General features: G+C 42.8%; 1 protein-coding gene across 1 annotated transcript in view; it reads right to left on the minus strand.

Annotated features, from left to right (window-relative positions):
- Positions 1-303: 303 nt before the first annotated feature.
- LOC144769106 (uncharacterized) overlaps positions 304-12,451 on the minus strand; it is a 362,128-nt gene continuing 349,980 nt past the window's right edge. Inside the window, exon 9 of the mRNA XM_078653109.1 lies at positions 304-335. Within this exon, the coding sequence (XP_078509235.1) occupies positions 304-335 (32 nt within the window). The remainder of the gene's footprint in view (positions 336-12,451) is intronic.

Genomic DNA, 12,451 nt, shown 5'->3' on the forward strand with positions numbered 1-12,451 from the left:
GGAATTCTAAGGAAAGTATACTGATCCTGTCCTATGTCCAGACAACCATAGAAAGATATCATGTACTGAATGTGTGCTGTGCACCTCAGCTCTCATAGGATGTGTGTGTGTGTTTTAGAATTGAAAACATTTCTCCTTGTTATCACCTTTTTCAAGGAGTCATTAGATTTTGACACAAAGCCCGGCCTGGGCTATCAAAGAACATCGGACTTTGTGTCAAAAAGTATAGGTGTTCGGGCTAGAAAATAGTTAACAAAATAATTGAAAACGTTTTGGGCTAAAGTTACTGCCCGCACTTCATACTCACAGATACAACACCTCGTTCACTGGAGAAGCTGCAGAAATAATCAGATTACAATCAAAAATATATTTAAAGTGCAGTTAAATACATTGTGCGTTTGTACTAGACAGTCTAACAAAATCAGTACTTGGCTACAGATCGTATAAATAGGAGTGCAATTCAAAGTGCGCCGTCTATACATTGGTGAATGAACATAAATGGAAGACAATATGCAAGTGTGTAAGACCCTATCCATTGAAATCAGTGCACAGAGAAAGCTCAACAGCCAAGGAGAATAGTACAAGAAGTGAGGTGATGCCCTGGCTGTATGTGAAAGAAGAGGTGGGATGGGGAGTGTAGTCAAACAGCAGTATCTGTGCACATATTTTAGGGTTTGGCCCCGCTTTCCTTGGCACAGGTGCCATATTTCTGCTAAGACATTGTAGCATCAACACTTTCTGAACATCACCAGAAGGGACATGACCTGAGGGCGAACAGCTTTTCAGATGTAACAGTCTGTAAAGGCAGCATACAAAACCCTAAGTTAGAGACCACATCAGTTACCCAACATCACCAGTTTAGCAAGAGTTGTCTGACTTGTCATGCAAATATAGTATTTTGCCTTGTTTATTGCTGTACTACAAAACTAGGCCCTCCCACTATTGTGTCAGCAGCCTCGATTTCTGCAAGTCTGTCTCTTTGCTTTTGCCTTAGAAATCCTGGGGTGAAATGACCATAATTCTGTGGTGCAGGTTTTCCATACGAAATACATCCCAAATGCATTACCCAGCACATTATAAGATAAAAAAAGCTCCTCATTGACGCCTCAGTTGAGTTTTCAGCTAGGCAACTTAGTATAAGGTCTGAAGCACTGTAAGGGTGGTCCAGGGAAAAAAGCAATTGAAAGTGATAAAATCAAGACATCAACTCCCCATGCTCTCTTTTCCCAGAAGTTTAAGTAGCTACCGAAATGATGTAGCGGAAATCGGATGTTATTTATTTATTTATGAGTTTTATATAGCGCTAGCCAGACCCGAAGGTATCGGAGCGCTTTACAGCATGAATCACTCATAGGATACATTAAGCCAATTGTTCTATACAATGTTCGAGGAAGCATCACATAATATCGACGTGGAGTGCAAAATGTTACACGTAAAGTAACATATGACCGTTATCACAGTAGAATGTACCGGGAACAAATGACGCCTCGCTTCAGTGATCATTGAGGATCCAGTGACTCCTGGAGGGGTTCGACCGGTGGGGGGTGGGGTGAGGGGGGGTGTTGAGCTTGAGATCATTGTCCATGTGCTTCTATTGTTTGTAGCTATCCATTTGGGCGAGATCGGGTGAGGAGGAGATCCTTGAGCTGCCTTTTGAATTTTAAGTAGGAGGGGTTAATCCTGATATGGACTGGAAGGGAGTTCCATATTTTCGGCGCAATTCCCGCGAAGGATGGAGATGCGTTTTTTTTGTCTGTGAGATTTTGGTGGGATAAGGAGTAGAGTGTTTGAGCTCCTTAGGGTTCTTGACTGACCGGCCTTCTGAAGTTTAGCAGCTAGGTAGGCAGGTTTACCTGTGTGCAGCACTTTGTGCGTAAGGCAGGCGGTTCTGAATTCGGCACGCTTTTCAACAAGAAGCCATTTTAGCTCTCTTAGTGCAGGCGAGATGTGATCGTATTTCTTTACTCCAGTGACCATTCTGGCTGCTGCGTTCAGAGTTGAAGTGAGTGGAGCAAGATGGGATTTTTCTGCTCCTGTGAAGGTTGCAATCCCGCAGTCCAGTCTGGACAGTACCAGGGATTGTGTAGCATCGTAGGGATGAATGGTTTTATTTTTTTGAGTAGTTTAAGGTTGGGGAAGGCGCTCTTAGCAGAGTTTTTGATGTGTTTGTTCATATCTCGTTTGGGGTCCAGAGTAATTCCCAGCGATTTTGCAGACTCAGCTAGGGTGAGGTTGTGGTTGAGAGCCTCGATGACTTTTATCCATTCTGTGATTTGTGGGATCTCCTCTTTGTTAGAGATAAGGAGGATTTCCGTTTTTGCCCTGATTTAGCTTTAAATGGTTGCGAGAGCCAGTGTTGGACTTCTCGTAGAGTGTCGTTCAGTCTTTTGATGTCTTCGAAGGAGGAGGTTTCCAGCGGATTTGTGTATCGTCAGCATAGAGGTGGAAAGGAATGGTTTTTTTTCAGTATGGAGGTGAGAGGCTCTATATAGATGTTAAAAAGTTGTGGGGAGAGTACTGATCGTTGGGGGACACCCCTACCCACGGGGAGTGGGTCAGACGAAAAGTTCTTAATTTTTATACTCTGTGTGCGGTTCTGTAGGAAATAGGTGAACCACTGTAGGACCACCTCATTTGCTCCTACACTTTCTTGAAGTGGTTTGATGTGTAGTTTGTGGTCTGCCTTGTCAAAGGCTGCCGATAGATCCAGGAGTGTGAGTAGGCAGCATTGGCCTTTGTTCAGAGATTTGTGCATGTTGTCTATTACATTCAGGATTGCTGACTCTGTACTATAACCTTTCCTGAACCCCGATTGGTGAGGATCGAGAAGGTTGGTGCTGTCTAGGTGTTGAGTAAGTTGGAGGAGAACACATATTTCCATACTTTTTGCAAGGAGAGGGAGATTGGAGATGGGTCTGAAGTTGTTCAGATCGTTTGTGTCCGAGCCAGGTTTCTTCAGTAAAGGAGTGACTTGGCCGTTTTTGAGACAGTCAGGCGTGAATCCAATACTCAAGGATCTGTTTATAATCTTAGTCCAGTGTGGGGCTAGGCATAATTTACGTTTTTTTGCTAGTTGGGTTGGTAAGGGATCCAAGGTATGTGCTGAGGGTCTGGTGTTGGAGATCAATTTGATTACCTCTGTTTCAGAGATGGGGTTGAAGGATTTCCATAAGTTAGGAGGCTGCTTGGGGGTGACAACATCTAACTCAGTGGACACTTTACTGTCACGAGGACTGCTTTGTATGTCCAAGGAGAGTTCAATCTTGGAAATGTTGTCAATGAAGAAGTTGGCAAAGTTGTTACACAGGTCTTTGGAGGCTATAACTTGTGTCATGGGGGGTTTAGAGGTTTGTTGCCTGATGAGGCTGAAAGGTTCCTTAGGTCTGTTCTTTGCTTTGTCAAGGGCGTTGGAAAAGAAGGACGTTTTTTCATTTTTTATGTGTTTATTGTGTCTCCCTCTTACTGCTTTGAGTCTAGCTCGTAGGTTTGTGGATGGGTTGTTTTGCCACAGTCTTTCAGCCGCTCTTAGTTCTCTTCTTTCAGAGTTTAAGTCTGTATAAAACCATGATCTGGATGGAATGTTTCTTGATCTATTTAGTTTCAGGGGGGCTATTTGGTCCATAATGGAGGTCATCGTTGTGTTGTACTGAGAAGTGAGTTCTGTTACTGAGAGATCACCCATGTGGGAGGGGAAGAGGGAGCTTACCCTCTCCTCCAGGTCTACAAGTGGAATTTGACTTAGATTTCTCACCAAGCGCGGAGGGTCCTGAGTGCAGGGTTGGTCTTGAAATGTCTGGTTTAGGTGGAACAGAATGATATGGTGATCCGACCAGTCCACAGGCAAGGTGAGGTCGATGGAGACAGTATCTGCTCGTGCGATAATGGCGTCTAGGGTGGATCCTTTGATGTGGGTTTTCTCTGTGCAGTGTGGTGTAAGATCAAGGTTGCTTAGGAGATAATTTAGGGATTTGATTAGCGCAGTGTTTTCATCTTTCCAGTTTCAGTTGAGGTTGCCTAAAATTATGTTGTTAGAGTCCTGGAGTGAAGAGTGAGTTAATAGGTCGGAGAGATGTCCTCCGAAAGAGGCGGTGTTTCTCGGCGGATGTTAGCGGAGATGACAAAGTAGTGATTTGTTGTCACTCATCTTAATGGTTGTAGAGAGAAAATCGAAGAAGTTATATTTGAGGGCGTCAGTTTCCTTTATGGGGATGCTGTTCTTATGCATGATTGCTAACCCTCCTCCCCTCTGTTTTTTTCTGTCTTCGTGTATGACAGTGAAGCCTGGGGGGACAAGCATGTCCATGATTGGGGGAGAGAACTCGTTTAGCCAAGTTTCGTTAATGAACGTGATGTCAATATGGTGTGTTAGGATGGTCCCTGCCAATTCAGTTGCATGTTTGGAGGCCGACCTGCAGTTAATGAGCATGCAGTTGGTGTTGGGTCTCTCATTCAAGGGATTCTTCATTACAGGAGCCCTAGGGATATTGGTGAGGAGGGCTGGTGGTCTTAAGGGTCTGGAGGGGGGGCAGTCTCTGCCCATACCCGTGATCACCTGAATCCTGGAGCTAGGGACAACATTGGTGGTTGTGTTGAATGTGGAGGCAAGATCCATTGCTTCCTTAGTGGACATGGTGGCTATTGTTCTTTTGGGTCTCTGAGCCTGTGTTGGGAGGAGGGTTGTCTTCCAGCTGAGCCGATTGGTCTCGGGCCTAGAGTGGTTAGATTTGGTGGATGGGGGTGTCGGATTGTCGTGTATTTCTATAGGTTCTGAATCGATCCCCCTATTCCTGACCCTATTCTGGTTAAACTACCTAGCTAGTTAACTAACAGTCAGCCCATGAGGCAAGAAATCCCCCATGATGCAGATACCGTTATCTGACGCAGTCACACTACGGCACAGGAACGTGTTATCTGATTAGGTCATAACGCTTGAGATCTAATTAGACAAGCGACATTCCTCCAGCCCCTGATAAGGCATACGACGTTCTCATAACAAATCAAACCTATGACAACCTGGAAAATCCGTGCGGCCATTGTTTTGATTTCACAGAGAACTTTTGCAAAAGAATGTGCTAACGAGCAAGTCGTATGACATCTTTATTGACGTACCTATGTCCATCCTTACGTCAATCTCGGCACCTTTAAGGTATAAATATTGCCGACCTTGCCCTATGCAAACACACGCGTGGTGACAAGACGGAGCAGCCATACTTGCCGAAGCCGAGAGCAGAAGCAGACCCCGCAGGCAGCAGCCCCGCCTTCCTGACGCGCTGAGAGACGCGCTGCTATCTCAAGCCGAGAGACCCAGCACCGGCGCTTCTGGGCAGCCCTCGCAGGCAGCCTGGACTATCGAGAGCAAAGTTGTCATGTTCTATGGTTGTCAGAAACTAAATCCCTTCTTGTCTAATCAGGGGAGTTAATCCTTCCTTGAACATTCGAGAAAGTTTCTAGCGAACTCTGAGCTTAGCTGGCAAACCCAAAAATTAAGTCTAGCATCGACAGTAGTAGACCTAGTTAACGTCTGGCCTAGGCCTTTACTGCTGTAGGTACTATTCCAATGCGCAGAGCCTATTGGGAAAATAGGAGCTACACTACATGGCGCCCAACGTGTTTGGAAAGGGCGATAAAACTAACGTAAGACATTTAGAGTAACTCAGTCGTGCTTTCTCACTCAGACCCCTTTTCCCAAATACTCCAAAGACGTCTGGAGTGGGTGAAAGGTTATTATATCCTCCAAAACCTCGCAGGAGGGAACTCCTATGTATGGTTCTTGGTCTAGTCAACGTTGAAGGATAAAACAGTTCCAGAATATTGTGCATCTAATCTCTGTTTCCATAAGAAACCTGATCTGCAAACAAACATAATACCATCCTGTCTGTAAAATGGCAGAGAGTGATGATGAAAGAGAGGCAATTAGATTAGCTACTGAAATAGCAGATGCTGATGCTACCATGCAAACAGCAGACCCGGATATAATACTCATCCAGGTCGCCAAAAGGAGATCTATAACCTTAAAACTTATAGAAAATGGACTGACACCTAGAGGTGGCACAGTCATATTCGTAATTGAGGCACACGAATATCGGCAGACAGAGGTATACTATACATGGATACATTTTCCAGCAGCAAATGCTGTAACAAAGTACTTCCACTATTACAAAGTAGAGGAACCTCCTGAAACGTACACTCCTTTCGAGGAGGTGGAAGTACCACTCAAATTCCAAGAGCATTTGCTCTTATTTGATGGCGCCCTAAAACATAACAATCACATTACAAGGCTCGGTCCTTTAGGAAGACCAGGAGCAACGTGGCCGGTCCTAGCCGGATACACACCACATCCAGACATCGAAAGAATGCCTGCAGCAGAGCTGTTAATACAGCTAAAACAACTACTAAAAATTCACAGACAATTAGTTCAGTATGTAATGCGGACTTCAACAATTCAGCCAGCGATTAAACTACCACAGCTGACCCCTCACCAGGGGAACACAAATAAAATTACACCACAGAACATCCAATCCTGCCTAGGTAAAGTTCCAACTAAACGGGAACAAATACCATTCTGGTTGGCACAGAAAATTACCCAAATAGAGGCGGTGTTTCCTGACACCACCCCATTAGAAAAACACAGGATTCTGACTATATGTCTCCCAATGGGAATCGCACCACACATTGAGGACTGTGACACTTGGGGTACAGTCTTTGCTTCCATCTATACAAAAACGCACGGTGTTCCATCCATTTCGGTGATACCAGATGTGCTAAAACAAATTCAAGATGAATACGGTCCAGAACCTGCTTTAATTCTCGGTATGAAATTACTGAAAGACTTCAAGCAGGTCTCGGCTATATTATTAGCCAACATAAAAGGTGAAGCAGCAAACGTGGCGATCCGCCAGAGGTTAAAAGAGACAGATATAGCAGACCAACCAGCTGAAATTGCCAGAATCATAGAAAAATCCTATGAAGAACTAGGCAGAGATAGTCTAGGTGGAATACCAGTAAAACCGCAACTGACTACAAGTCCAGAAAAAATGTTTTTTAATAATAATAATAATTCACCAAAAAAGAACTGGGATGGGAACAAACAATCCAATTCTAAAGAAAAGAAATTCCAGTCCAGAGGAAGGTCTCCTAGGCGAAGAGAGAAATCTCCAAACCCGAGACAAAGGTCACCCCAGAGTGACCCCTCTGGGAATAGATATAACCTTAGAAATAGGGATAATATTAAAAAACCTGATAGATATCAAGACATTGATACACGTCCCTCTCAATCTTTTCAGAATTCCTCGCAGAAATCGGAAAGAAGAGGACGATCAGAAGAGCACGCCAAGTCCAAAGACAAGGAACCTGCTCAACTGAAAAAGAAATTACAATTTCCAAAAAAGAAGGTAGCCAGTATCAAGGTAGTTAACAATGCCGAGAATACTGAGGACACAACTGAAAAACGGAGAGTGGGCTCAGACAATGCTAGACAGCGCAGCAGAGGTGAGCATAGCTCGCAAAGTCCTTATGAATCATCTGGAGACAGTGGACACGAATGAATACCTTCAAGTGGAAACTGCAGATACCAGAGTTAGCAAGCCCCACAAAATATACGAGATAACATTACGTATAGAGGGAGATAAGACTAGGAAAATAAGGGGACTATTTTGGGATAACCTCTCCAAGGGTTATGACATCCTTCTAGCTAAAAAAAAATGGCCACCAGAGTTTGTCAGGGAGTGCCCTCATGGCGAAGAAGTAATTATGCCTGCCTTCTCGAATCAAATCCCGATTCATAAAAAATATACACTTGCTAGAAAGTGGGCAGTGGCCTTAGCACCTGCTTTATATAAAAATCATGTAGGATGGGATGAGGATTCTCCTCCTCACAAAATCCAGTTAAAATCACAACCAACTGCACAAAGGCAGTACCCAATTAAGCAAGAAGCTAAAAAACAAGTAAATGAAATACTAGATCAGCTAGAATACCAGGGGGTGATTGAAACTTGCACCTCACAAATGAACAATCCTTTGTTTCCGGTCTCCAAACCAGACAATTCATATCGCCTAGTTTTGGATTACCGACACCTTAACACATGTTGCAAAACTTTTGCAGTGCAAAACTCACACAGTGCTGCACTAATGAATAACATAGTGCGCAAAAAATACAAAACAACCTTGGACATCTCCAACGGATTCTTTTGTCAAAACATAGCACCAGAGAGCAGATATTTAACAGCTTTCTCAGTAAATGGCACTCAAAAACAATTCTGTCGGTTAGCCCAGGGGTACAAGAACAGCCCGGGGGTATTCTCAGCGAGAGTAACAGAATTACTACAACTATATGATGATGAAGCATTATCTTATGTCGATGACATTTACTTAACAGATGATGACTTGGAGACTCACTTGAAAAGAGTGAACACCATAATACTTGGTTTCGCTGCAGAGGGTTACAAATTCAACTTCAAAAAGTCCAGAATTGCCCATCTGACGGTCCTATTCTTAGGATATGAGCTATCAAGTGAAGGTAAAAGCCTGGCAGACAATTTCCTAGAGAAATGTGCCGTTATCCAAGCTCCTAAAACACTAAAAAACCTACAGTCAATTTTAGGCTTCCTAAATTTCGGAAGAACATACATTGCAAATTACGCAGAAAGGGTCAAACCCCTTTACGATCTAATTAAACCAGACTTTAAAAGATCCAGTTGGACTGAAACACACACAGAAATTTTGAGATCCTTACAAACAGACATGCTAATTAAAACAAAATTAGAAACCCGTGATAATACACGCAACCTTGTGATCCGAGTCATCCCAGGGAGATGCGGATTCACATACCTGACCTCTAATGAGGGAGAAAAGGTACCAATTGCATTCAAATCACACTTGTACACAAAAGCTGAACAGAGATTCAGCAACAAAGGAAAAATTGTTCAAGCAGTTCAAACCGCAATAGCTAGAGAAAAAGACATAGCTGACGGTAGACATATCACAGTCAGAACAGCTGAATCAGCCTTTGAGGCATTAACAACACCGTGTAATTTACCATCAACAACATTGGATCCAGAATGGATACAATGGGTGAATTCAATCACAACGGACAAAGTATACTACTACTTTGATCCAGAACTAGAAGAATTAAAAAATCTAAAATATGAAAAGACGTATCCTCTGCCAATCGACATTCTGCCTCTACGACATTACGCCTGTGTAATCTATACAGACGGACATGCTCAACCCTCCGTTTGGGGAGAACATGCATACAATCCCACATGTGAGATTACAAAAGAAGTGTGGGGCGGAGGTAAACTAAGACCTCTATTAACAAAATCACACTCAGTAGAAACTAATTCAGAACTACAAACTGAAATAATAGCTTTGAAAATGGCGCTAGATAATGCGGATCGCGAATTCCCGACACTTATAGTGTCAGATTCATATTTCTGCGTCAAAGCATATAACAAGGATTTGCAGACATGGATTCAGAACGGTTACAAAGATGACACAGATGCACCAATAAAGCAGAGACTGCTCTGGGAACAAGTAGCTCTTTTGAAAAAAGAACTACCAAAGACTCACGTGACACACTCACTGAGTCACCAGCGTGATGGCGTTCACGTTGTAGGGAATTCATTGGCTGAAACAGCCGCAGCGGCAGCCAGTAAACCGGCTCCTGTAGATCGAAAAAAGCGTACATTAAAATACATTGACGGCGAAACATTGCTGGCGGTGAAAACGTCATCAAAAGGCGACTGCTCAGCGTTACCGATCAATTATCCACTCAATTATACATACATAATCGATGCAAACTCCGTCCCTTTTGCTCGAATCCCTGGAGTGGGGGATAGAGTGATTCCAAACATGGACAGGAGAAACTTGTTAATCGCAGACGCACACATGGGCGAGGGTCTCAGACACCTTAAATTAAAAGATTCTCTGGAAGAATTACAATCACGGTACTGGTGGCCAGGCATGAGCCTGCACTACACCATGTTTGTAAAAAACTGCCCAAACTGCAACAGAGATCGCAGTGGGGAGAGAAGCAGTTTAATACCTCGTCGTATCAAGGCAGATAATATCACCAACAAAAAGAATGGCTTGCGATTAACATACACAGGCTAGTTCCACTTATAATGTAGATCCACAGCACTCGGCTGACGTCCGGACTGTTATACAAGATTTGCGAGTCTAAATGGCATATACGCTAAGAGCATGCTACGTTCGACCATTTTATTTTTTTCACTCAGGCAATCCAGCCTGGGGGGGGAAAGAATGGCCAAATGAGCACAGCCCAGCGGGAATCTTCTCACTTCCTTCCTGAGGGTATGGGATGGTGTAAAGAAAAAACCAAGGCAGAAAGCAATCTATAATGGAAAGGACATTAGGTTCGGGAGCTGGGTGGGTCAAACATCTAATAAGTGTCCAACGTAGTCTAAATAACTTGCCAAGAAATTCTCTGAAGGGATTCAGTCCGTACGAATTATTATTCGGAACTAGGATGTTGATCTCTGACCTTGATAGTCAGACTTCAGTGGTAATAGAAAAAACCTTTGATGTCAAAGACCGTTTGGCTATTTTGCAGGACTTAAACAAAACAAGAAAAGACCTGAGCAACATACAGTTGAAACAACAGCCAACAACCACTGAAGAATCACCACCTGTCCCAGCAAGACCTGTCTGGATTCCAAAAGTCGGGGATCTAGTCAGGGAGAAGATCGCGGTAAAGAAGGAATTTGGGCCTTCTTACAGAAAAGCAGTTCCTGTCTTGTCTGTCAACGGGACAAGATCAGTTGTACTACCGCCACTTGCTGGAAAAAAAGGAGAACCGAGTTGTATCCATCGACCTGGTAAAACCACAACATGTGGCCGATAACAAACGGTAGGCCAAGTGGACTCCCAATAAGTAGCAGAACACCAAGGTTTGCTACCAGTACAGAGGTCCTAACAAAGAGGCTCATCACATTCGAAACGCCTAAAGAAGAACAACAAGGACTATGCAACAATGCAATAGAACTCAGACCTCTGAAAACCCAAATAAAGACATTTAGCAGAGACACACCAATCTACAATGAAGTTCCAAGTGAAAATGCAAGAAACAAAAATCCTGAACCAATTGGAACAATTGACAGAACTGCATCTGGTTACTTCATCAACTTCGATGATTCCTCTGAAGGTTTCAGCGAACAAAAGACACAGCCATCATCAAAATCCTTTAAAGACAAAGCTAAGGAACTTTTGAAACAACTGAAAGAAACATATATGGTTTCTCCATGGATTGAATTTTGGGTGGGTTTTGGTGCATTTATCCTCATACTTTGGCTCATCATGGTATTTACTTTGGGACGCTTCATTGAGGGAAAATATGCTAAAATGGACACAGCAAGTCAGAACATCAACTTGGTCCTCAAACCACACACATCTTCACACGTCGAGAAACGAGAACTTTCTTCAGAACTTTCTTCAGCCAACTTCACAGCAATTCCAATACCTGGTGGGGTAGCCTGGGACAACACTGACTATGAAATTTATGGTCCGGTCGAGATCCTGAAATATCCACACCAAATCAAGATCTCCTTGAGTGACTTTGCAAAACCAAACTCATTTGCTGATGATTGGGACTTTGAAAGTATAAACAATATGATGTCTGACTTAGTAATGTCTGCTAAATTTACAAAACATGATTATTTGCAAGGTTCTACAAATTATGATAGTATGTATTGCTATAACCATTATGGTAACCATTTCTTGCATAAATCTGCACAACTTAGAAATGTTTTAAATTATAATCAATGGGAACATTGTGCTACACCTCCAAAAGGGAGCTCTAGAACCGTTTATGACAAATATTCATATTTTTCAGGTTTTAACATAACTAATGCTGAAACATTTTATTACAAATTGTCAAACAAGACAGGGATGAAAACTATGATAACCAACACGAAATTGATATATTCAGATTCATTCTTTGAAAAAATGAATACTTTTGGATTTGATTATTGGGACAAAAATGTTGATTTGAAAAGTGTTTGGGGTACAAAAGAATGGCAAGTACAGGGTATAGAAGCTTTGTTTAGAGCCTGCATGATCCCAGAACAAATGATATTTTTAAATGACACTGTTCAACAAACCACCTGTCTTGGCTTAGCCAAAATCAAAGATTTAAATAACCTGTCTATTCCAAAGCCAACAATGTTTAGCAATAACTCTGATACAGATGAAGAAATAGACATAAGCCATATACTTAACCAAAACAGAACACATCCTGATTGGAAACAATGGTTGATCTGGCCCACAGATACAAATAACTGTCAAGATAGATTCCTGAATAAAACACCGGTTTTCAAAATGACCAGGCCAGACCCTAGATATCCTCAAAGACATCACCCAGGGATAATAACAACCTACAGTGTGGGCAAATTATGCCTTCAATGGCTACAAACTTCCACACTGCCTGAAATTAAGC

This window comes from Lissotriton helveticus, chromosome 7, assembly GCF_964261635.1.
Source record: "Lissotriton helveticus chromosome 7, aLisHel1.1, whole genome shotgun sequence".
NCBI classification, from domain to species: domain Eukaryota; kingdom Metazoa; phylum Chordata; class Amphibia; order Caudata; family Salamandridae; genus Lissotriton; species Lissotriton helveticus.